The 27,143-nt window shown below is 40.1% G+C and overlaps 1 protein-coding gene across 6 annotated transcripts; it reads left to right on the plus strand.

Annotated features, from left to right (window-relative positions):
- On the plus strand, positions 1-27,143 carry ctnnd1 (catenin (cadherin-associated protein), delta 1). Of its 6 annotated transcripts, none has more exons than XM_053679843.1 (21): positions 1-114; positions 8,266-8,417; positions 11,929-12,000; positions 12,131-12,259; positions 12,523-12,803; positions 12,975-13,244; positions 13,387-13,642; positions 14,082-14,304; positions 14,400-14,592; positions 16,724-16,841; positions 16,960-17,116; positions 17,460-17,477; positions 18,003-18,068; positions 20,091-20,218; positions 20,359-20,509; positions 21,191-21,386; positions 21,573-21,766; positions 21,942-21,995; positions 22,124-22,203; positions 22,873-22,972; positions 24,800-27,143. In XM_053679843.1, exons 2-20 carry the CDS (start codon positions 8,271-8,273, stop codon positions 22,930-22,932), a joined length of 2,793 nt encoding a protein of 930 aa, XP_053535818.1. In that variant the 5' UTR covers positions 1-114; positions 8,266-8,270; the 3' UTR covers positions 22,933-22,972; positions 24,800-27,143. The 6 variants fall into 6 exon arrangements, with proteins under 6 accessions (XP_053535818.1, XP_053535821.1, XP_017318583.1 ...); XM_017463094.2 differs by lacking the exon at positions 1-114 and adding an exon at positions 121-416; XM_053679846.1 differs by lacking the exon at positions 8,266-8,417.

The raw sequence follows: 27,143 nt of genomic DNA on the forward strand, positions 1-27,143 counted from the left end.
GAGGGAGGGGTTCATCACTTGTGCTCCACTCCCAAAGAAAAAAAAAAAAAAAAAAAAAACTGGCAACGAGGAAAAGAGGAGTGAACAAGGCGACACGGAAGATAGCCTAGCTAGGTGGGTGTCTGTCTGATTTTTTTTTTGGTAAAGACCGCAACATTCATTTGCGTCTTTTTGGTTCTGCCTTTGTAACCCTGTATGCGTTTGAATGGGAGAAGTCCGTTTAGAGTCCGAGTGAAAAATCTCCAAGTGAACGAGGCAGATAAGTTTCGTGGCAGTGCGGGCTTGGACGCCCAAATTTAGACCAGTTGGAATTACAACTACTTCCTACTCCTGCCTGGAAAATCGGTTATCTGGCGTCAATAGGACGGAGCCTGTTTCTATAGGCCACGCAGCGGACTTGCACAAAGAACACAAAGGTAGACTGTGGAAACTTTGCTTTTCTTTGTTTTTTTCTGTCGCATGCGGTTTATTTTATTTTATTTTTCCTCGCGCGGCTTTTAAAAGCGTTTTGGTTTCCACATACTAACGCCGTTGCTTAGCTTCCCAGTTCGCAAACTTGAAAGTTAGCCTGGCTAGCTCGGCTTGGCTAGCTCACAGTCAGCTAGCATGCTAGCTAGTAAAGTTAGCTAGACAAACTGGCTGGCTAGTTTGTTTTCTAGCTAACGCTAGCAGCATGAATGACTCCCGTTTGCGCCAGATAGAAGTTATATTTCTTTGCTTTTTTATTTTTATATTTAAGCAGAAACTTTAACATTTTTTTGCCAGTTATTTTACGAGTTGCTAGGTCTACGAGCGTGCTCTGGTTGTGTTACCGCTAACGCTTCTTTCGGGACTCGGTACAGTTTGTTTGCGTTGTTTTAATATTAAGAAGTTGTAAATAATCCGTTTATACGAGTTGCTCATGTATGTCATTTAAAAATAACTTTAATGGTGCATTTTTGTGTAGTATCTTTGGAATTGTTGTATAGTTAGTATATAGTGTGTAATTATATAATAAACACATCGCTTCGGACGTTTAACAAACTGTGGTTTCTTAACTGAATTTTGGATTTAAAATACTGACTTTGTTTTTTTTTTAATTGTTAAATGTTAATGAGTGAAACCGCTTCATATGTACGTAACGTTAAGCAAAGTACCTATAGCATAGTTCATCACCGGGCCATCTAAGAGGTCAAAGCCCAAGTCACGAACACCTGCACTTGACTTGGAGTTTTCTGGTTAGTTAAGACTTGGTGATCAGTTTCGAGGTAGTTAGCTGTAGTTTTGGCTTGAGTTGTAAACAGTGAGTGCGGTTTCAGTTCATTGAAACGCCGGTGTGTTTTATAGTGTAGACCCACAGGTTAATTAGTGGATTTTTGTTCTGTTCACGCGCCTTTTAAACAAGGCGCGCACACGTGTCCGGACAGGTTCAGACAAGTATCATGGATGTTATTTATATATAAAGTTGAGAACGTGGTTTGTGTTGAGAACGTGGTTTGAGTGTGTGAGTATGTAAAAAACCTGTTGAGTAGGTCGTGCGTGTACGTGGGGGAAGGGACAGGCGTGGTTCGGTGTTTTCTTTGTAGCCCGCTTTTTGTGTTTTGCTTTGCATTTACACACAATGAGGGCCCCCCTATCAAAAAGTCAACAGTTCAGCTACACGGTTAGTATTTTACGGCCCGTCTGACTTTCCTGATCAAGTCATCCTGAGTCATGTGAGTGTGACCCAAGCCGAGTTTCACCTTTACATGAAGAAATGTTTGGGATGTTTCCAGTTTCCCGCTGCGGGTGTGTCTACCTTGACCCGTAGTGGCTCAAAGACATGTTCATACTCGTGTATTTCTTTCTTTTTTTTTAAAAAAAAACTTAATTTAATTCATTTTAAAGAAAAAGAAATTCCACTTTTACCGAGTTTGTATGAGTTCGTGAGGCTGTAAAAGCAGCGCTTTTTCTGAGACGTGTCGCTTTCTTAACGGTGTAATAACCGGGTTTACGGTTACAAGGGTGTGTCCGGCCAACACGGAAGGGATTGTGGAGCAGTCTTAAAACGCACGGCAAACCTCCTGCCTCCGTCTGTGGTCCGGTTGTGGTTTCATCTCAAATGCTCAGAAATATCGTGCTGTAAAACGACTAGGCACGACAGCATATACTTTTTTTCCCCTTTATTATAATAAATACCTTCTTGCTTAAGGGAGCAACGGCTCACCATGTTTTCCTCCCGATCTGAATAAGCTCAGTCCTGCACATTCATATTTTATCTGTGTGTTTGAAATGTCATTCGAACACTTTCTGAAGATCCATCCGTTCCCCAGTTGGTATGTTGTAATGACTAAATCTGATCTCCATGAGTGTGTAGTTCAGCCACATGCGAGAGTTGTATACGCGTTCAGTCCAAAGTTCAGAGTCGTTAGTTTGGACTCGGGCCGAAAGTTAAGAAGGATGGGCTTTTCACTTTCACCTGAGTCAGAAAGTCCCAAATTATCTAGCTTGACAGTACTGCCGTAGTGGCCATTTTCAGAGAGGTGTTTGTGTGGAGGGAGTCGTCACAGTCCCTCTACACAGCAGTGTTGCCTTCTGAAACAGTCTGTTAGCTCTAACTATAGTATAATTTTGGGTGTAAAGTTTTGTTTTTCTTCATCAATAGTACCACCAAAACTGCATTGATTGTTTTTCGGTCTTCCTGAAACAGGCATTGTGATTTCCAAGCTACACCTTACACTGATTGTCCATTCAAAGACCTCTTTCACTGCCTGTGGGTATCTGCATACTTCCACTGTTCACCCAAGCCTTCGCTTTTCTGTTTGGCATTTCACATTTTTTTTCTTTGGAATCTGGTCAGATCTGTCATTTGGTCAGATCTGAGGTGGCTACTGATGTTTCTAATTTTCTCTGATGTTCCGGATTCGATCTTGATAATGTTAGATGTCTGTGGTATTTTTGTGGTTCCTGAAAAAATGTGGTCAGTAGGCAGTTTTTTCCCCTGTTTGCCACGGTGAACCTAAATGTCTTGTGCATAAACACACCACTGTTAACTCTCCTAATTTCTTCTGCTACTGCCGTCTAAAAGTTCATAACTGTTGGCTAAAATCTTCTCGCTGAGCATCCCCGTTCACGGGCTTGTACATCTGCTCAGTGGTATGCAAGGAGCTCCAGTTGTACACATTTCATCATTCAAGTGAACGTGCTGCTATGGGTTCAAGCTGAATGAATTATCAGCTATTATGTCATTGCCTGATCCTGGGATTTATCTGGGTGTGCTCTTGTACGGTTTAAGTTTATGCTGTTTTGGCCGTAAAGTGGATTAGCGGTATAATATGACTGCTAATGGGACAGTCAATATATTATACACTTAGGTGAGGTAAATTTATTTTGGTGTAATGTTACTGCCGTCTCTGTTATAACAAAGATTTAACCTGTTGACGGGAGTGATGATACCTGTCTGTTTTTTCTTTAAAGCGAAACAGTGGTTCTTCATCACTCAGTTGCTGATCTCCAAGTTTGCATTTGACAGGAATTTTTGTCTCCACGATGGCAAAACTGGCAGAACTGTGTGAGGAATGCAGCCTTGTTTGGCTCATTTGTTAGCTGCATAGTAGGAGAATCCCAATAGAGATCATTCTGATTATTCTGTATTGTTTTACATGGTTGTCTTGAGTGGCTTGGTTGCTTGCCCAGCAAAACCTACATAAAGTTTTCCCTCGTTTTGGGTCAGGCTTGTTCCTTAGGATGTCATTTTCTTAATCCTCTCGAGTAGACTTGGGACTTTTTAGGTACTGTTCCCAAAAATAAAAGCGACATGCTCAGCACGACCTAGATTATAACTACAGACTATCTGTATTCGAGGTGTGCTTTGAAGGAATACCCTTTGAAGATAAGACCGGTGTATTATGCAGAGGGTGTATTTGTGGTGCGTGTGTGTTTTCATGTGTACCCTAATAATGGATACATCTTTAAATCCAGACCTTGTTTGCTGGGAGAATGAAATGTGTGCTTGGACTAATAACTGTTTTCCAGTTGTAATCAAGTTCATAGTTCAAAACCATTAAAATGACTAGAAGTGATGTGATGAACACTGCTCTGTGTGTTACAGTAAATCCCGCTGCTAGCTTGTTGCTGAGATTAAGAAACCGATGACGTTGATCCGCGCTTCTGTGTGCACAATTCGGATTGCACAGGTGTTTGTTCATTAGTAACTCAGTTCACAGGTGTATGTGAGTTTGCTGTTACAGGAAAAGGTGTGTGTCACTGGAACTTGCCATCAGACTGAGAGCCTGAGTCATAAACTTCACACTCTGAATCAGACAGCGTGTGGTGGTGTTGGAGTGGGGGTGGTAAAACACGGGAACTGGATATGGAGAGAATGAAAGGGGGTGTGCTTTGGGAAAGGAAGAGGAATTTTTCAGGAATTTATAACGAGCTAGAGAGGCCGAGACAGGATCAGACATGCCGCAAGACCAGGCGGAATGTGGGTGCGCATGCGCGCCTTATTTTCTGTAAGAGTGTGTTTGCTCTGTGTAAGGGATGTTTTGGGATAAGGGTGGAAAACCGTTTCATGAGTCGATGAAGCTGACTGCTGTGACTGTGTTTTCAAGGACAGCCCCTCCTATCCACCCTGCGTGCACACTCTTGGACACACATTTACTATTGTTCCGTGATTCACCAGAAGGACAGCTGCAAATAGAAACCACCCCCCCCCCACCCCCCAACCCTGATTTTGTAGTAGCTGTAGTGAAGCAGAGGTCTGAGCTGTAGGAGGGTAAGAGTACTCACTCACAGGTGTGACGGGGGGCACAGCAGCTGTGCTGTTTTAGCAGCATAGCTTTGACCTTGGCAGGCTTCTGTTTCAAGCTCGCTCTCATTTTAGAAGCTACTGTTTGTTTTCGGGTTTCAGTATTCTTTCGCTCGGCTTGCCAGTTTCGTCTGGGCTACTGCAATTTTCTGGTCTAAGATTGTCTTTTGGCTTGTGTCGAATCAGGAAATATTTGTTGGCAAGACTTAAAATAGGGCTGAAATGTTTTCCTTTGACTGATATATTGTTAGCTTCAATTTGAAAGGATAGTTTGATGTTCTCATGTAGAAAGGGTTGGTTCTAGATTTACCCCTCTGCAGGTACACGTTTTGGTTGTTTGGAGGTTCGCGAATCTTAATGTTATTCAGTTATCAGAGTACAGGTGAAGAAACCGTCCTGTTTGTGGTTTTAGGTTTAACAAAGACCTGAAACATGATAGCAGTCGGGTGAAAGCTTTAATTGCCCTAAAATTGTACAAGCCAAGGCTGTATTACACACACAACCTACTCTTGATGTGCTGTCACTTGATGACCAACATTTGCATATTTTAAACAATTAAGGGATGGATAACCCAGTTGTGCTTGGTAACTAGATAGATAATTTTCCAAAAGCGTATGAAGTCATTTTTGTTCTCCTAATGTAAATCTGTTTGCTGAGCCCAGAATAACATGCCACAGGATGGATTCTTCTCACCTGCCGTTCGCACCTAGCTCCATACTCCTCACAGTTAACTGGTGCTAATGAGCAAGTGCAGATCAGCATAGTCATTTATTTTTACTTTCAGAGAGTGAAATGTCAGCATGCTACAGAATAGCTGTTTGTTCTGGGTTTAAAGCGTTCGCTTGGTGACCCTGTATTTTAACTGTACATGCTATACAGCTAAGGGTTTTGTGTTTGTGGATTAATAAGCCTATAGGTTATATTCTGTAGTAGCCAACCACTTAAGAAGTTGCACACATTTATTTTTGTTTTTATTTATTTATTTATTTATTTATTATTGTTTTTGTTTTTTTTTACATAACTTATAACAGCCAAATGAATGCAAACCAGATGCAGATTGGAGTGTTAGACATGGAAGATTATATATGTAGGTAGTACACTGCTTTATACTGGCATGCTTAATGATCATGTGTGTTCCTGACATGTTTTTTTTTTTTTTTCTTTTTCCCCTTGTAAAAGTGAATGTTATGTTAGAAGGAAACCGCAGATGTCACTAAGGTCTCTAACCACTGTAACGGGGAATCAAAAATAGACTACACATGGACACAACATATTCATGGTAATAAAGATGACTCAAGGCTGTACATGGACCAGCACTTATTCTAAATATATACATTTCTGAACTTTGCTAGCTGTCGGTCAGTCTCAGTCATTATTGATGAAGTTAGTGGAAGGGAAGGGGAAGTTAGTGGCTTCTGTGAAGGGAACTATATGGAATAGATGAAGATGCTTCACAGCAAATCATTTCCTGCCAATAAATGTTGAACACATTTGACACATCAGATTATAAATACACCTCCTTGGTTAAAATGATTACTCAGATGTCATAATCGAAAGCATGTTAGGGAGCAAGGAGGCGGGAGTGTCATCCAGCTAAAGCGAAAGTGTGCTGTGTGTGTGTTTATTCGACCCCTCTGAGAGCAATACTGCAGAGTTAATGGGTGAGATGAGCAGGCCCTCAGCAATGTTCAACCTGCCATCCTTTAATAACCCATGTAGCTGTGCTTAGCAGACAGTAAATGTTCAATTCAGTTTGTAGTTGTTAACCATTGGCACGGTTCAGTGACTCTGAAGCCTATTTAATAGTGAGCTTTGCATTATAGTTCAGATGTAGGTTTTCTGGAGGTGTCTGATGTGATATGAGGACCTTGGTTGGTTTAATGTTGTGTCTGAGCTGATTATGCTTGCCTGTACATGATGGCGCTCTTTTGTCTCTTTCTCTTGCACAAATCTTAATCATCCTTCAAAAAACCAGTTTGGTTTCCTGTCACTTTCATAGAGTTAGCCTTTGTTCACAGGCGGTATCATTCTTGTACCTTGAAGGTTTTGTCACTGCCTGTCTGCCTGTTTTCTGCACAGATTTGGATTCTTTTTCTTTTTTTGGTTTGGACAGCTAAGGTCTCTTTTAAATCTCATCCACCCATCCAGGTTAGAATACAGCAGGTCAAGATCTAGTTTAAATATTATATATATCCACACACGTACACGCACGTTAGATAAATACGTTGCTAATGCTAAGATGCCTTAAGTTGTTCTGCATATACTTTTCTAAGGTATCATAGGTAATGGTACTTTTAACATCACTGACTGACACCATAGATGACTCCTTTTAATGTGAATATGTAAATTTTCCTTCCATTTTTTTGTGTTAAATAATTTAACTACAGTATACAGAGGTATTATTTAGCACTAATGTTTAGCTGGAACTAGGCTTGTGTGATTTATTGAATGAATTGTCTACATCATATTACATGGCCATGATCGCCGATCATATTTAAAAAATTTAAATAACATTAATCAGCTTGTTTGACTTGGCTATTCGTGAACAAATATATACACACACACACACGTTAACCTAAGCAGACTATTTTTGTTTAAAATAACATGTCAGGTTTAGTACATTCAAATACTGTTGTTGATGATAATTGGAAAGTGATTAACTTAGTTTTTTGTTTGTTTTTTTTTTTTAACACACACCTGTATGCATTTTATTACTTTTTTGTGGTCGATGCTCGGGACGCTTTAAACTCTTTGATATTATGTTTACGTTTGACAGCCAGTTTGTAAAAGGACTACAATGAAGATGCAGTTATTTTTATTTTCCTGCTTACTGTGCATTACTGTGCAGTCGCCTAAAAATCCACCATCCAGCTCATTTTTCGTGATTGCTGCTGCCAGCACACAGTTCCCAACTGCACAGCCAGTAACATTACACCCTGCCCTACTTTCATTAAACCGAAATGGTAGAAATGCTCATTCTTGTCTTTGTTTAAAAAAAAATAATAATAATTATGCTATCGTTTCTGGATGATCTTGTCATTTATCTTCATTATTTAAAATAAGAAATCACATGCAGTCAAAAATCAATATGGCAGAAGCTTAGCTGTAAGTACTCGCAAACCTAAAGTTGGATACACACCGCAGAATGTCTTGTTGTGACACGGTTGTTATCTGATTTATAGTTGCTACACCTTTATAGCCGCACCTACATGGTGCTTAGTTGCTGCTGAAGCTGTACTACACTTGAACACTACCTTTATACTGTAATGCTTTTGTGAAACTAAGTTGTAACCCTATAACTGTAGGGTAACTCTGTGCACGTTAGGTTTGAGTGTAGTATCCCGTGGAAACGTTTTCATTTGTTCCTTTGATTCAGGCGTGTGTTTGACGGTGTCGTGAAATGCTGGAAAGAAATATGAACGCATGAGTCTGTGCCATACACTCGTTCCCAGAGTGTATGCAGCAGTGTGTGTGTAACGCTTTGTCTTCTCTCTCAGTGTGTATGGAGCAGTGTGAGAATGCCGCGTCTCTCCTGGCGTCCGTGCGCGAGCAGGAGATGCAGTTTGAGCGTCTGACTCGAGCTCTCGAGGAGGAGCGTAGGAGCGTGGGGCCATCCGGCACCCTGCCCCGCCCCCTCCCCACGCTGCAGGTAACACCTCCTCCCACCAGTCATGTGACTGCGGGGACTACAAGTCATTGTGCTGTCCCACACTTTTTTTTTCTTTTTTTTTTTTCTTCCCCATCCTCTTCATAAGCCTGTGCCCCACCTCATCTGTGTTTGAGCCTTGCGTGAGCATCCGGCGACCATCATCTCGTGTTGTCATATCAATTGCATCATCTCCCTTTCAGTGCATGATGATTCACCTCATCCATTACTTTGCTAATTTGTTTTATAACAAAATCCCTTCTTCTATTTGCATCCCGATCCCATTTTCCATCAAGCACACAGCTATCCCACTCATTCTCCCCTGAGATGTCATCATTTCTTGTCTGCATCATTCCGTTCTCCTGGAGACAATGTCAGACCGTAATTCTGGATTCAGCTTCTTTTTTTTTTTCATTTTAAATAAATGTTCATCACGCATGCTGCTACTCCATGTCCGATTCACGCATCCCTGTCGTCTGCAAAATGCATGCTTGTATGTCTTACATGAATGAAAACGTCATGTCTGTCTAACTGTACTTGCAAGTGACTCACTTCAGAAAAAAAATTCCCTGGACCAACATAGATTCTGTGAATTTATTTGAGTAAAGTTGATACGGGGTAACATTTTTGTAAGTGCACGAACATGCCATTTTAAAGCTAAACAGTTTTTTGCTATATGCTGGTACGGTGGTACCTTGCAATGTGACACATTTTTTCTGAAAGTAAACAGTCCCTGATTAGAGGCGCCACAGCTTTCAATTGGACACGTTTGTTGACAAAGGGGGTGGAGTAGTTTCAGAATTGTAGTTAGCTTTCTTAGAAAAAAAAAAATGACCACATAAAGGCTAATGAGTTTATAATGCAGCTGGCCTTCAGGAACTACAGCTGTGCTTAGATGTGCTGTATCTGATTTCATATAATTATTTTCCCTTGGAGACTGTACAGCTGCTGTGTGGTCAGACTGAACACCTGACTTGCTTTTACTCCATCCTTTCATAGTGATACTATTACAGCAAAATATATTTCACTCTTTCTTCCTACTGAATATTTAGTGATTCACACCATTTTAAAATCGGTATTTAAAAAAAATATATATTGCTGTTTCCCATGCATGTAACATCCGTTAATCAGAATCTAAATTTTGCATGTGGAAGACTTTATTCACTATTACTTCAATAATTATATAGAGAAGCCCCACTTAGATAAGTGTCTCATTTTCAAAAGAGCACTACATATTGATAACTGTAAAAAGTAAGTACGGAATAGTTTGTAGATAAACATACCCGTCTTTGCATGTATGAGTTGAGATACCATCTATAACATCTATAGATGCCAACTTTGATTTAAAATCAAAATATGTGATTAATTACAAGACGGTGAAGTAAATTTGTATAGGGATATTCCTTTTCTGTAAGGTGTCAGTGTTGAGTATCCATTCTGTCCATCCAGTCAAAACATAGCACTCTATGAAGTTTATTTTATAGAGAAAAATGTTTCAGTAATAAAAGCCCAAATGTGACCTTAAACTTCATCCGCAACTTCACACGAATATGAGTCCATTTATCCAGAGGGTATACTTGATGTGGGTTTGATGCACATAAGAAAATAAGCTCGAACCCAAAATGGGTCACCACCTAGTAATTGCAACAAAACCTGATTGTACTCCATCCACAACTACGTACAGAGTTCTTACTGTGATCCTTTTGTAACTCTCTAAAATTGTTTATAAGCCGTGCGATCAAAACCCGAGGATGAAAGTATCTGCAACAGCAGGGAGTGATCCACATTATCAAAAGAATTCGATAAAGCAACAAACATGGCTCTGCACTGTTTATTAGTGAGAGAGCAAACATCATTAACAATTGGTGCTGCAGCTGTAATAGTGCTAGATCTAAACCTTGACACTATTGTTAAAATACTATACTAAAATATTGTTTCTGGATTTAAAGAAATACAAAGCTGAGAAGCTCCAATATCTTAGCGAGGGAAGAGTTTTGCAATTGGGATAATTGTTTCATTATCTGAATAATTGTAATCATTATCTGCCCGTGCTCTTAAATGGATATTTGAGTTTATACTACAAATTATAGTTAATCAGTTCCCATAACTTACAGAACATTTAAATAATTGGAGATCCACATAGGAGTACAGACAGTTTTTTAAAATCTTGTTTCGATTTGTAACAACAGAAACAAACTAAAAATTTTTTTGGAATAAATAGCAGAGTTTTTAAGCCAACTATATCACACTAGCTTTTTTTCCTGAATAGCTCTGTTTGCTCAGAGTTCATTAGCGCTTAGTCTAAATACTCAGAGTTGAAGGGCAGAAGAGGAATTCTCTGTAGGATTGCTAGACCCTGTATCTAACATATTTGAAATATTTTTCTCTACTGTTGGTATAAACTAGCCAGTAATGTATAGGATGTAAGTGAAGCATGTCCTCACACCTCTGTGGAAAGAGAATGAGTCTTCTCGTTTTCTCTAGTGAGGCTTATTCTTGTTTAGTGGTGTTGCATGTTCGGGCAAAAATCCTTGAAAGTTGATTGAGGCCAACGTGGGAAGATCCCCCTAAAAGCTCTAATGGCACTGTGGTTAAAAACCAGATAAGGAACTGGTTCAGTCAGTGAGACTGAGAGCTTTGACCCGCACCGGAAGTTACTCAACATCTAACAGGCATTTTACAGTTATAATCTTCTGGTCTGCTTTCCGTCAGCCTAAAATGACAAACTTTGACAATAGTCCCTTTTTTGGATTTATCTGCTTCATATGAGATCAGCAGTTCTCTGCTATTCGGCCTTTTCTCCATTTGTCACACAGTCAGTATACTTCCTCTCCGAGTTTAAAGCACAGAGCTGAAGCAATGCCGCCACCACACAGACTTTAAAGAGGGTGAATGTGTAGGGCAGTGGTTTTGGAATGCCCCAATCAGTCTTATCTTTCTCGGTTGACATAGTTGTGTAGGTTAAAATGCAGAGTAGGCTCTGGGCCTACCTGCTGACAGGTTCTCACAAGCCTGGGCCCCGCCTAGACCCGTTTCCAGCTCAATGGCTCCTTCTATGGGATGGAATGAGCACTCTGCTCTTTTGCCTTGTGCATTTTTGTGGTGGTGTATGACATCATTGCATTGTTGCATGAATGAGGTTTTCCAGGAGCCATTGTCCTTTCTCTCCTCATTTTTTGTTTAATGGAGTTCATGATTTTTTTTTTATTTATTTAAAAAAAAATTTAAACATGCATTTCCACATATGTATTCTGATCCCCTCTGAGTTTGTGTATGTGAATTTAAAGCTGATATAATGACTTCTTGCTGCTGCTTAGAATGTTAGAAATTGTTCAGTAGCCTGAACGCTGGCCACTGTAATGTCCCTACCATTACACTGCGTGTGTGTACGTTTTAAGGCTAACGTCACTTAACTCTAATTGTTCATGGCTTCCCATGAAGATACAATTCCTTCTTAAATTCTTCTCCCTTGATCTTAATATTCAACACTCTTTCTCTGAATCCATTTCTCTAGAACGGGCGTATCCCTGGTGATGCAGAGTTAGAACGTCTCAAAATAAACGAGGGATATATCAACGGGACACAGGTAGGTGTGTGTGTGTGTGTGTGTGTGTGTGTGTTCTCGAGCTTGCTGTTTTTGGGCTAGGTGGCGTTTGGAAGAGAGGAAACATTTTTCAGCACATGGCTGTAGTTCACTATTTGTGCGCCCCTTACAGTACAGGATGTTGGACCCAGGTCACCTTGTCGCAGAGACGGTAACAGTGGAGGAGGAACCCCAGGAGACGATACCAGTCATTTCTGTTCAAACTAGTGAAGATGGCACCACACGCCGCACTGAAACCACAGTAAGCCTTACTTCTGCAATCTCACCTCCATATCAGTTTTGTTTGTGGTCTTTGAATAAACAATAAAACTCACTTAAAGATTAGTGTTCTCTTAGATAATGACAGTATTGGAAAGGGTCGAGACAATTTATTATACTATAGCAGGACGCGTTTTGTTTTTTTTTTTTTCTTCTTTTTTAAAAAGTTAAAAAAAAAAAATACTTTAAGTAACTGTTACCGTCATAATTTTGACAAGGATTATTAATAATTTTTTTCCCCCCCAGGTCAAGAAAGTCACTAAGACCACAACCACTCGCACAGTTATCCCCTCAGTCTCTGACACGCTCTCTCTGGATGGCACTGGTTCTGTCACCGGTATGAGCGGTTATAATGCCCCTATAGACCGTGTGTACAGGCAGCCAGGACACATGGACTACCCAACAGCTACAGTCCCCCGAAATTACCACTATGGGCCACCAGTGGGGTATGATGACTACCGCAGCGGCCCACCCTCTGAAACCTATGCCAGCCTCAACCGAGGAGCCCGCATGGATGATCGCTACAGGTGGGTGGGTGGTGTGATGATGCTGCTGCAATGTCACAACCATATATTCAGGAAAAGCTAAAGCAGATTATTGTTTGTTTGTTCACACTATGTATAGATGTAAAATGAAGGGCTTCTAAAATGCAATGATGCAGCAATTGTGGAACTCAATCTCTTTGGATCTTTTTCCAGACCCGTGGATGGCTACCGAACATTGGACTCTGGCTACCGTGTCCACGGCAGGCCCCAGCAGGACCCATACGCTGCCCAACCACAGGTAGGACGCATGGGCAGTGCCATGGAAATCTCTGGCTTACAGCGATTTGTTCCAGAGCCCTACGGACTGGAGGACGACCAGAGGAGTCTGGGATATGATGAGCCGGATTATGGTATGGGGCCCTCTATGCACTACAGTACCATGCCCCGGCTAGGACATCATGCTCCGCCTCCACGCAGGACTGGGTTAGTGCAAGCAGATGCATTTGTGTGTGTGTGTGTGTGTGTGTGTGTGTGTGCGTGCGCATGCTTGGTAAAGTATATACAGTTCTACTGCTCATCTGTCCACTTGAATTGGTTTTGCTATAATTGATTTGTGTGTGTGTAGATCCTACGAGGGTACTCTGGATGTGGATATGAGTGGAGCAGGGGATATGTATTATTGGGGTGGCGGAGCTCCTCTGGCTCAGGGAGAAAGGGGTAGCATGGCGTCGCTGGACAGCACACTGCGTAAAGGCCCTGCCCCAACAACATGGAGGCAGCCCGAACTGCCTGAGGTCATTGCTATGCTGAACTATCGTCTGGACCCAGTCAAGAGCAATGCTGCTGCTTACCTTCAACATCTCACGTTTAAAAATGATAAGGTACACGTCCACACCCACAGACAAGCAATAACACCAGGACAGTTTGAGTCTTAGTAAATCAGGGCAACAGGACCGAGGCTTCAGCAGAGTTTCTGATGACTGATAACAAGGTCAGTGTTGGTCAGCTGACTTCAACTTTCTACTGCTAGACAATAAAAATGGGGAAATATGAGAATAGGTTACCTATTGCATGCCTTTTGCATGTATTATCAATATTTTTATAATGCTAACCAGTTTCAGTGTTACACTCTGTAGTGAGTAGTTGACTGGATGTAAAATGGCCAGTGCTGTTCACCGATGTGTAAATATCTGCATATTCTGGTATATTTTTTGCCAAATGTAAATATTCAATATCACCTGGATTGCTAACACCAATGTTTGGAGGATATTTGTCCCTCATCAACTCACTCGCTTGCTGCATCTCTTATCCCTTACGTAGGTCAAATCAGAAGTAAGGCGCTTGAAGGGCATTCCCGCTCTGGTGTCCATGTTGGACAACCCAAAGAAGGAGGTGCATCACTCCGCCTGCGGAGCTCTGAAGAACATCTCATATGGACGAGACCCTGACAACAAAATTGCCATCAAGAACTGTGATGGAATCCCCGCTCTGGTGCGCCTGCTGAGGAAGACCAGAGATCAGGATCTGACTGATACCATCACAGGTAGACGCTTGGTGGACACTGTGAGGATGGTGGAATCATTTAGTTAAAAAAAAAAAAGTTGCACTTGTATTGACTGATCACTCTTCCTCTCCCAGGTACTCTGTGGAATCTGTCATCTCACGACTCGGTGAAGATGGAGATTGTGGACCATGCGCTCCACGCACTGTCTGATGAAGTGATGGTGCCACACTCAGGCTGGGAGAGAGGGAACGATGGAGGAGAGGAGAGCTGCAAGCCCCGCCACCTGGAATGGGAGACGGCTCTGACCAACACTGCTGGCTGTCTGAGGTACTGAGACCCAGAGATATTGGGCAGGGGAGAGACTGTTAGTGCAGGTGGTGTCGTGTGTTTTTTTTTTTTTTTTTAATTTTTTTTTTTTTAATTATGTAGTAGAGATAAGTTGGCCCGAGACTGAAAGGGGGTTGTGCGCATGCATGACGGGAAGTTGTGCTCCTGTATGCAAGAAAGAGGGGAAGTTGAAAGGGAAATGGTTTTCGTATTAAGCAAGCTCCTTAATGGCATTTGTCCGTCAAAAGCACCCTTTAGGAGTGAGAGGGAGTGTTTGGACAAAAGAGTGAAACGTGATATTTAAATCCACTTATTTGTCTCGAGTGCTTTGCTTTTAAATGCTGCTTTCTTCTTGTTTGTGCACTATGAGAAATGTTTTCCCCTGATTGCATCTCAAAAGAGCTGAAAGTGTCCTGCTCCTTCTCTCTCTGTCGGTCTTTTAAAGTCAGCCCCCCCGTCTCTGGTTTGGTTCAGGATTTTAAGGTGACGTTTTAAAATGTTACTTTTCCTTTTTAGATAATTTGTTAACTGGCAGGGGTGTAACGACCAATTCTTTTTCTTGATGCATTGATTAAAATTCCTCCCAAGTGCGCTTATACAGTTGCAAACAAAATTATTCAACCCCATTGCAAATCAGGTTTATTGCCAAAATGTGCAGACTTTCAGCTGTTTGCAATGAACAAATCAACCAAAAGCAAGTGAAATAGTTCAACACAACAAATGCTTCGTGGTTTCCCCAAATTCAACTGAAAATGTAACTTTTAATGACTTCTGCAGTCTCAAAATTATTCAAGCACTTCATGGCAAGAAATATTTCGTTCTTAGTAGAGCACCCATTTGCTATTATGACCTGATGCAAATGAGATGCATAGCCAGAAACCAGCTTCTGGCAGCGTTCCTGAGGAATCTTATCCCATTCCTCATGAGCAATGGCCTCCAGTTCAGTAATATTCTTGGGTTTGTGTGCTGCAACTGCCTTTTTCAAATCCCACCAGAGATTTTCTATGGGGTTCGAATCAGGTGACTGTCTTCAGGAATCTTCCAGGACTTCTGCAACTAATCCTTGGTGGAATTGGAGGTATGCTTCGGATCATTGTCCTGTTGGAAGGTCCAATGACACCCAAGCTTCAGCTTCCTCACTCCTAGGATTTCCCGATACTTCAATGAGTCCATTTTGCCTTCCACACACTGCAAGTTTCCAGTGCCAGAGGATGCAAAGCAGCCCCAGAGCATCACAGAGCCACCTCCATGCTTGACTGTGGACAGAATGTTCTTTCTTCATTCTTCTTCCTCCAGACATACTTCTGATCCATCGTGCCGAAAAGTTCCAGTTTTGTTTCATTGCTCCACAGAACAGAATCCCAAAACTTCTGTGGGTTATTTATGATTTTGAGCCGAATTTTGAGACTGAGAATTGAAGAATTGTGAATTGAATAATTTTGAGACTGGAGAAATCATTATAAGTTACATTTGGGGAAACCACTTGAAGCATTTGTTGTGTTGAACTGTTTCAATTGCTTTTGTTTGATTTGTTCATTGCAAATAGCTGAAAGTCTGTACATTCTGACAATAAACCTGATTTGCAATGGGGGTTGAATCATTCTGACTGCAAATGTACGTATAAGTAAAAAGCACGTAGATTTAAGTGATTAAGAACATTTAATGGGATCATGAAATGTTTTTTAAAAATCCTTTTAAATTATCGGCTCTGCGTGGTCATTCTTCTTGAACTTCAGTGCACGTAGTCTTGAGCAAGTGGTCAGAAATGAAAAGCATGTTGATACCTTGATGAAAATGAGATTTCTGTGTTTTGATGGAAATTTGCTGATAAAACTAAAGTGATTTAAGCAATTTGATACTGTTTATTCAAGTACAAAAGGATCAGGGGCATGAATTAACATTTAGATAGTGGTTAGTTAATTTTTGGGTTATGTTTCAATGGGCTTGTTATTTGTGTAGGGAGTAATGTTTCAGAAAGTAAGTTTTATCATCTCCACTGTCCTTGTGTTAACCGGACTGGTCTCGTTTATATACTGAACCAGAAGTCATTAATCAGACTCAATGCTCTGAGCTGTTTGGGATGTGTCCCTGCCACCTTTCTTTTTTCATGTGGTATATCTGCTCTCCACAGGAATGTGAGCTCGGAGAGGAGTGAGGCCAGGAGGAAATTAAGAGAATGCACTGGCTTGGTTGACTCGCTCATGTACATCGTCCAATCCCAGATTAACTGTAAAGATGTGGACAACAAGGTAATCAGTAGAAATGCTATATTGTATTTTTATTTATATATTTATTTATGTTGCGGGGTATGTCTTGGTGGGCTTCATTGTTAATCAAGTCTTTAAAAACATTTCTCTTTCCCTATAGTTGGTGGAGAACAGTGTGTGTCTTTTGAGGAATCTATCCTATCAGGTGCATCGAGAAGTGCCAGGTTGTGAGCGTTATCTGGAAACCGCACCTGTCAATCAAGGCCCTGCCCCTGCCAGTCATAAGGGTAGCTGCTTCAGCTCCCGCAAGGGCAAAGGTGTGACAAAAGACAAGATGTTTTATTTTTGGAACACAGACTAATGAAATTTTTAGCCAACTTTGACATAAAAAGTAAATGTAATTAAACCGAGTTTAAGAATACTTTTAAAGAAGTATTTTAAAGTAGTGCTTGTGATTCTTCATTGCATGAGACCTGTGAATCTTTTTGCCTTTATTTTTATTTTAGTCTTGTGCAAGTCTGTTGCTTGAAGGTTGCTTTTGGTGGCTGGGGCACTGTTGCTCTGCTTTCTCTCGGAGTCTCTCTCACTGTCTTCCTTCTCTTGTGCTGTGTTTTTGTTTTCTCTATTCTCGGCTGCTAATTCTGTCTACTGCCACAACAGACGAGTGGTTTTCCAAAGGTAAGCCCCTTCTTTTGTGAGCTTTGCTTTGCTTTTCAGAGATCACTGGTATCACAGTCTATTTTTACTCGCCATCATCTGTTATTTATGTATTCCTATTTCTTAACTATCAAGTGTAAAATGAAGATTTTGATCACAATCAATTTTACACAAAGAATGATGACTTTGCTGTTTTGGGTTTCAGAGCATTTGTATGACGTCATACCAATGTTTACTGACTTATTGTTCAAACATTCCCTGTAATATTAAGTCTGACCCAAAGGAGGCACTGGGGTGTCTAACAATTGGTAACCTCACAGCTGAGCGCTACGCTGATCGTTTACTCAGCCAGCACATGGTGTTTTTGTTTAGCAGTGTTTGTGTCTGTTATTTTATTTTATTTTTTTAAACCTTTCAAGAGAGAAATTGGTTCATAACGTGGGTCATGTGATTAGTCCTTTTTGTGGAGTCTGTTTGAGGTCAAGGCCATTTGTTTAATGATTTCTCATGGAGTCGCTGACATGTTTTGGTGTTGTTTTTTTTTAGGCAAGAAAGATGATGATGGAATCACAGACTTAATTGACATTCCAAAGAGGACCTCACCAGCCAAAGGTATCATTCACATGAGCAGTTATGCTTGCAAGCATTTTCTCAGTTTTCTGAGATCGGATTATGAATGAAAACTTACCTGAGATGACTAATTGGGGAAACTTGCTACATTCGTTTGGTTTGGCTAAAAGATCTGAATAATGTTCTGAGAAGCCAGAATTTTGCTGGAGGTGATGCTACTGTGATGCATTTCTCCCTTATTGGATTTAAGTAGGTATAGAGTGGGAGAATGAAATCCTAATCCTCAGCTAAACACAAGATGCTTAAGCAATTTGCACCAGTTCTGGAAATTAGATTTTGAAACCAGGGAGGTTCTGTCCATCTGGGCAGGACTTTGTCATGTATGAATATGCTAGACCCAATTTTAAGTTTGAAATTTTACATATAGTAATATACATAAAAATGGCTCTCTTTAACACTAGGCCTTTGGTGATCGTGTAATTGGATATTAAGTTATCTAGTGAGTTTGACAGGTGATATTCTCCTATGTCCATGGGGGGAAAAGAACTAATAGAGATTGTAACCTTTTGCATGGAAAAGTGCTGCCTGGGGCATGTTTTCTGTTCTGTAAAATCAAAAACTGATTGCCATGGCCACTTCGCATACTATTAGCTGAATTGGACCTATAAATAACAACCTGAAATACTAGGGATGCACCTAAATTTTGGCCACCAAAAATGGCATTTTTGGTTTTTTTGGCGAAAGAGAAAATATATGCCCCGCCCCACCCTTCAGCGCTCAGATTTCACTTTCGATCTAGCCGATGGTTATCACGGCGCTACCTGGCAAAGGGCGATTGTCAGCAGTTTGGAAATACTACAAAGTTTCTGATAAGAACATCAAATTTGCCATCTGCAGTTTGTTCAGCTGAAATTTCAAGAGGGAGTACGGTGCCAAAGCACTTTTCCATGACAGGTTTGATACACCACCTGAAAACACGGCATCCCGTACAATATGCAGAGTACAGCAAAACAACAGAATAGAGGCCCACTTCCATTCTGTGTTCTGCCTGTTGTTTTCATTAAAATGACTGTACATGTTTAAACTTTTTATATTAGCAGGATGCTTCCCTAGAGCTGATAAATTCATTACTGCTGTTTTGGATATCATCATAATTAACATTACATTATTTGTATAATTGGATTTTAAAAATCTGGTCAATTTGATTTGTTACTGAACTGAATGAAGAATAATATATTTAAGTGTTTTTGCGTGTTAATTTCAATAAAAATGTGAATTTTATTGGTTTGTAGTTTTTCAATGTAGATTAATCAAATTCATGAAATAAAACAATTAGTCAAAAAACTATTTTAAAATGTTTTTTTGGGGGGAAAATCGGCTTCGGTTTTCAGCCAAGTGCATCCTGAGTTTTCAGTTTCGGACCAGAATTTTCCTTTCGATGCATGACTATGTAATACAGTTCCTACTACCATTATTAACCATGGATGTAGAAGAGTGGCATGTGACCAGGCAAGCCATCAGATTAGATCACTTAGACGTATTATCTGAGGAAAATTCTAAGTATTATCCATACAGCTTGGGTTTTCAGAGAGATTGGATAAGTTGTAAAATTAGGAGAATATAATATTTCCCTGCGCGTGGGCTGGGATGGGGGTTTTTTTGTTTGTTTTTTTTGTTTTGTTTTTTAACCAACGGCAAACACTGCATTAATTTAGGTTTTAAGAGCCACAGGTTCTCTTGGATGGTGTACTTGGATAAGGATTTGACCTTTTTTCTTTTTTCTTCTCAAAGCATACAAATAGCCTCTGTTTCTCCTTTCATTTGGTTTAAAACCAGATTGCTGCCAAACAGCTGACTTATTGCCTTTCATGCAAACAAACCTAACATAATCCATGTTTGCACCTGTAAATTAAAAGGTGGCATCATTTCCCCAGTTGCTTGTTCTGTTTTCTTTAATTTACAAAATACTTAACTCAGTATTATTTGTGATAAAACAGTACAGATTCATTATAATTATCACCCAGCCCTAATTAACTAGATATTTCTCTCTGATTTGTATTTTAGGTTATGAACTGCTTTTCCAGCCAGAGGTGGTTCGAGTGTACACGTCACTGCTGAAGGAGAGCAAGAATCCTTCTGTTCTAGAGGCTTCTGCAGGAGCTCTCCAAAATCTGTGCGCAGGCCGCTGGACTGTAAGTATATGCTGCTGACCGCCACACAACTGCCATGAGATCCTTTTAATTATAGTCACTGCTGTTTAGTTTTGCTATATTTGTCAGAGTTCTCGCTCTCTCTCTCTCTCTCCCCCCGTCTCCTCTTCCCTCTCTTACAGTATGGACGTTATATCAGGGCAGTGATGAGACAGGAGAAAGGATTGCCCATGATGACTGAGCTGTTGAGTCACGGGAATGACCGTGTGGTCCGAGCCATGTCTGGGGCCCTGAGGAACCTGGCTATTGATGCTCGCAATCGGGACCTTCTTGGTTAGTGTGCCCCCAGAAAACATGTCAGTGTTTCTTTGTGTATGTGGAGAAAATGTTTGATGCAAAATCTTGTTCAATAATTTGCGTCAGATTGAAGATTCCCCATGTGTTCTCTGGGAATATAAAAAAAAGAAATATGCGAGGACAGCTATGAAGTTTCTAGGACAAATATTTTTATTAGCACACTTATTTGACCTTTCCCTGTCCAAGACTGCCAGCCTACAGAGTCACATTCAAACAGAAATACATGCAGGGAGTACCTGAATCGTCCAGCCCAATGTCTATGAGCGCGCTATGGTGCCGGGGGGTGGGTGTAAGCTTATGCAAGCTTTTCTTAAGAATAGGATCACTCAGTTTACATGGAAAGGGTGGAATTTTGGGACTAGCCAGTTTACATGTAAAAAGGGAGAAATTGTGGTGGTGTTTGTGTAGACATTGGAAAGTTACCAATTCACACAAGAGTAACATTTATCTCATTGGTCAGCAATCACAGAGGTAGGTTGCCTGAGGCTTAAATGCTAAATTGCAGTGATTTTAATGTTGTAATACATCACTACGATTTCCCAACCAGGATACTGCACTACTCTAACAATGCAACAAGCCCAATAAAAATTTCATCTAGCAATGTATAAAGGTAGATATGTTAGAAATAAACTTGTTCTCTCCCATGTCCCCGTGCAGGAAGGCACGCTATACCTAACCTGGTGGCGAACCTGCCGGGTGGTGGACAGAGTCAGCCTGTGCGTAACCTGTCGGAAGAGACCGTGGTTTCGGTGCTCAGCACTCTGGCTGAGGTGGTCGGCTCCAGTGTAGACGCAGCCAAGATCCTGCGCAGCTCACAGGGCATCGAGAGGCTTGTGCTCATCAACAAGGATGGGTCAGTTTGTTTCTATCAGTCTTGTCTTCTACCCTGGGCTTCTGTTACAATCAATTGGTTCATGTTTTTAGTGCCTCTTTCCTTGTGTTCACTACATGTATACGTGGAAGGGTTGTAAGTCTAGTTAGTAAAGTTGTTTTCAGTGCGTGAATGGAGAACGTCTGTGACACTGTGCCTGTCCCACAGTAACCGTTCCGATAGGGAGGTACGTGGCGCCGGCCTGGTGCTGCAGATTGTGTGGGGATTTAAGGAACTGCGGCGCACACTGGAGAAAGACGGCTGGAAGAAATCAGACTTTGTGGTCAACATGAACCCTCCCAGCAACACGCGCACTAACGGAGGCTACGAGGACAGCAGTACCCTGCCACTCATTGACAGAGGTGTGACGTGCTTCCTTCCATCCATTTTATTAGATTTTTGTGCTTGTTTCCTTATGGTAGTTTCAATTTAACATTGTATATATTTGAGTACTCAATTTTTCTAAATAAGTAGATAACCTCCCTTTTTTTTTTTTTTTTTTTTTTTTTTTTTTTTTAAAAATATAATCCCCTCCAGGAGGAAAGCAGGACAGAGACAGAAACATGATTCCACTGAATGACTTGAGATCAGGTGATTTCCTCGCATTGATGCACCTTGTTTTAATTCCCACAACGGCGTTAATGCATATACGGGTTTCAAGTGGTGTGTGTGTGAGTGATTTATAATTTCAGTTATTCTTTCTGGTCTTTTTGTGCTAGACTCCTATGCTACACTGGACCAGAGAGGACGGAGGAACACTTTGGATGACACTCTAGAACCTGCAGAGAATGATATTCAGGTAAAAACTTATTAAAGCAGCTGATGCACTGGATTTTTGCATTCTTATTTATTTATTTAAAACAATGTTGTCCCAAAAAATGGGTTATTCTGGGCACTATGTGAATTTCAATGAAATAGAAAGTGGTAGTGTTCATTAGTTTATTTCATGTTACTCGAAGTGAAAGCCATTATTAAGCTTATAGAGAAGTAGAAAATCTAAAAATACTAATGTTTTTGTTTTTTGAACTGCATGGACTCAGTGCAAAACAAAATTGCCTCCACAGGAAGCTAGTTCCTTTCACAGTCCCACATCAGTTTTTTTTGTTTGTTTGTAAGCTTGTTTTGGGGTCCCCCCCAAGTGAAATGACTTTTTTCAGATACAAGTTTTAAGCATTTAGTCTGACTGCTGCTTAATTAAAATGCATATTTGAGTGTTGACACATTCACATTTAACACCTCCAGCACTTCCTCTAAAGGCAAGACATCAGACAGACTCACATGTTACACTAATTATGCTTGTTACTTTCCTCTAACTCTACTAATCACTAATGACAGGGGAACTGTGCACAGTCTCACTCTAACCCTTTTGACCTCTCTCTCCTTTTTCTTTCTCACATATTTCTTATCTATGATGACCCCTTTTCATCTCTGTGAACACGTGTCCCTCCTCTCTGGCGTGCTCACCCAGGGAGGGATGTATGGGGAGAGGCGGGGCTCCATGCCCTTGTTGGACTCTTACGACGGTTAGGCCACTCCCCCTCACCCCACTCAGTGCATGAGCGAGCATGGTATGTGTGTCCACTGCCTCCTTCCTTCACTGCATGGGCTCTCACAGTGTATGTGTGTGAGGTCTTTAACCTTTAGCCTCTCTCTAACCCAGTGGTTCTCAAACCAGTCCCGAGGGCCCATGGACAGTCCAACTTTTTTTTTTTTTTTTTTTTGCTCTGTGTTGGGTGAGATGGGATGGAGCAAGACATTTGGACTGTCTGGAGAGGCCCTGAGGACTGGTTTGTGAACCATTGCTCTTACCTATTTGGTATTGATATGATTTTTGTTGTTCCTGCAGTAAAGTTGTGTTTTCCTATTTCAGTATAGTTTGTATATACACTACCAGTCAAAAGTTTTAAGACACCCGAGTGAAATGTTTCTCATGATCTTAAAAACCTTTTGATCTGAAGATGTTTGATTTAAATGTTTGAAATCGGTGTTATAGACAAAAATATAATTATGCCAACATATTCATTTCTTTCATTAGAAAACTAACATTTTATTTACAAAAAATTTTATTTAAATGGATGATTTGGAGTGAAATATTCTGAAAAGCAGCCAATAAGTGTCCAGTAGGTGGGAACTCCTTTAATACTGTTTAAAAAGAGGGGCAGGGGAATAAATAATGAGTGTCTGAACTTTTGACCGATAGTGTATGTGCTGTTCATGTACCCAATTTGGTCACATGACTCTTGTGTAGTTTGATCACCTTCCCCCAGTGTTTGTGGACTTGTCCGCGCTGAATGGGTTTGTGCATTTGGTGGGTCATGCACAAAAATGCCCTTCATTAGTATTTTGACTATCATTTAGGGGCCTTTTTTGTATGTTTTGTGCCTTAAAGGGATTGACAATTCATTTTCATTGACATTTCATGTCACTCTTGGAGATTTCTCATCTCAAGAAGAAATAAAATTGAGTAAATATATAGACTGGAGCTGGTTCCTTAATATTAAATTTATATTTAGTTCATATTTTTAATGTCACACAAACATGTTCAGAGCTCTGTCAACTATGGAGAAGAGGCACCTGAATATAGTGTGTGAGAGAATAGTTGCAGTTGTATATTTGCTATCAAGTTACACAGATCACTATTTAGAATATTTGATGCAGTATATGCCATATTATAAATGAACACTGCGTAGCAAGTATGTCAGTGGTAAGGGTTTTTGATGCATACAGTAAAATCATCTTAAACATTATACAAATGAATTTGTAGTTGTATTTTGTAACTTTAATGCAATTAATGTTGGAATTGTAACTTGGACATTTGTTCTGCATGACACGACAATGTAGAACTTAATTTCTTAATGTCATTATTCTGTTAGCTAAATCTAAACGTATTTCAGGTGGAGTGATCAGATTAACAGTTCTGTCCATCATCTTTCTCAAACTATCCTGGAGCACTGATTTGGTAAACTGAAATTATCCTCAGATTGCCAAGAAGCAACAGCATGTGATGCCTTCAAACTAGGACTATTTATTTCCCCACAAAAGCTGCCGTACCTAGAGAGCTGCCCCCTACAGTGTGTAGAATATTGTGGTATGTGATGTAACTGATTATTGCCACATACCCCCTATAACACATCAATACTAGATATCTTATTTCATTCAAGAACTTTTTAATAGCTATATATTCAGGGTTCAGAGTTAAAGACCATTCTTTCTCTCTTATTTATTATTTTTTGCATTTTTTCTGTGAACCTTGGATTTAAGAACAAGATGTTTAGTATGGTAATGTCGGAGTTCTCTTTGATAGATAAAATAACTTCTTTTTTTTTTTTTTGCTTTATTATAACCCACTTACTTGAATTAAAGTGTTTGCCTTTGCCAATTGTTTCTATCCACAGAAAAACTGATAGTGTGCATTACTCGTGGTGAGCACCCTGTTCCTGCCTATTGTCCCTGCTGAACCTCGTCACGATGGGACCACAGCCACTAATCAATGACGCAAAGGATCTCTTCCTCCATCATTATCCCTTCTTTCTTACTCTCACCTTTTGCTTCTTGATCTGTCTCCTAAGATCCAAATGACCAACTGCCACTACTAGGCAAAGACTATGTAGTCATTTTTATTTTCTTCTGATACTTTAAATCCATGCCACTTTTTTTTCTTTTCTTTTTTTAAACTAAAACACAAGAAACTGAAAAACACCATAGAACTGGAGTGGGATTTTTTTTTTATTTTTTTTTTATCTTTTTAAGTTTTCTCACATTCTTTTATTCTTTAACACTACATACTGTGCATTGTGCCCTAAAATGAGTGAGATCACTCAAGTTATTTCTGCATTATGATCTGGTTTAGGTCCTGCTACATTGGCAATTTTTCTTATTTACTTTACAATTTTATTCAACATGACTCTATACAGTAAGTATTCTTGCTACCACTAAGTTTGTCGTCATTGTATTGCCCCTTAATGTCTTGAAACACTAATGACCTTATTATAAAACACACATTGTTTTTTTTCCTTTGGCAGTTATGTAGCTGTAAGATTGGTCTGCATTTATGTTTCCATTTTTCTGTGCTGATGAACATTTTATGCCAAATTTACACCACTGTCTTGTGAGTTACAATTAAAAACTTAAATGTAGTATATATGTATAGTATATTAAATCATCTCATAGACGATTTTGGGAAAGGAATATAGGGGTCATCTTGTAATGAAACTGTTGCCTAACACAATTTCCCACTCTGAGCATATACTGCTATTTTTTGCAGCCCGTGTTTTTTTTTGTGTTTTTTTTTTTTGGTCGTAATAGTGCATTGACTCTCTGAGGATGCTGCTGATGTAGAGGTGTGAAGTAGATATTACTGATGGGCAAAAGGTTGAGGGGTAATGCTTATGGGAAGAGAAACCTGTGTTCCAGTTATTGGTTGTCTAAATTCAGCATCCGTAAAGACAATTGAAAGGCATTTTTAAAATTTTATCAGATGTTTAAGTGGGTTATTTGGGACATGACCACTTGGTTCCCTTCAGATCTCCCCTTTGGCAGGGTTAACAGCAGAGCTGGTTTTATATTCAGAGCTGGAGCACTCTGGATTAAATGTTGAGCCCCTCTGGAAAAACAGCATGAAGAACAGCAGAACACCACCACCACTCTGTTGGCCTGTTCTTGCTTTCGGTTTCCCCTCTGAATATAGACAGATATGTAAATATAAGGGCGAATAACGAATCCACCGTTCTTAATCGGAGTGCCTCACTCATTGAGCAGCCCATGGGGCTTGTGTGTGTGTGTGTGTGTGTGTGTGTGTGTGTGTGTGTGTGTGTGTGTGTGTGAGAGAGAGAGAGAGAGAATGTCTGAGTGTAGCTTTAAGAAGAATGTGTGAGGTTTAAGGAGTTTGGCCTCCAGTGCCTGTTTGTGTTGCGTTGGAAGTGAACGAAGGACCATTGAGGGTTGGCTTTACATGACGAGCAAAGTGCTCCTTCTGTAGACTGCGTATTCAATATGCACAGTGTCTGATGTAGATATTTGCTAAATGGATACTCTAGCGCTAGGATATGTGGGGTTTTTTTGTTTGTTTTTTTTTTTTTTAACTTTTTTTTAACCCCTTCCTTTCATTGGGATTATCCCCAAACTGATTTTTAAACCCATCTTTCCCCCCTATGTGAGACACTACAGTTCAGCATGACTAATTCAACAAAAGCAGAGCTTTTATGCAGAAAGCATCCAGCAGCAGGCCATGAAGCGGTGGACATTTTGATTTTGAGGAAAGTGAAAGCCTTTCTAAAATCTTGACACAATTGCATCTATTACAAGCGAAATTGAGGGAGAGCTCAGATTTTGATTCTAGCTTGATATTTAGAGAAAAATTTAAAGCACATTTAACTATATATACCAGAGACTATTTGCTAATTTTAATTATTTGTTTCCTCTCAGTTTTGTGTCTTTCATTTTTTATATTTTATGATTGGGATCATTTTTGTTTTTCTGGGGTTGTTGTGGGTGAATGCATATGCAATCAATGTTATTTTTAATTAAATGCATTTACAGTTTATACCTTAATTAAAAACAAAAGGAAAAAATTGTGTCGTGTATTGTCGGTTGTGCTACACTTTATATGCAACAAAATCAGATCATTCTCTTAATTTCATCTATCTGCCTTGGCTCTGAAATATCGCACCTTTGTTTCATGGATTAAACATGTAACGTAGCAATACCGTTTTTAATAAAAGAATGATTTTTTTTTTCAAA

The sequence above is a fragment of the Ictalurus punctatus genome, chromosome 3 (genome assembly GCF_001660625.3).
Source record: "Ictalurus punctatus breed USDA103 chromosome 3, Coco_2.0, whole genome shotgun sequence".
Taxonomy (NCBI): domain Eukaryota; kingdom Metazoa; phylum Chordata; class Actinopteri; order Siluriformes; family Ictaluridae; genus Ictalurus; species Ictalurus punctatus.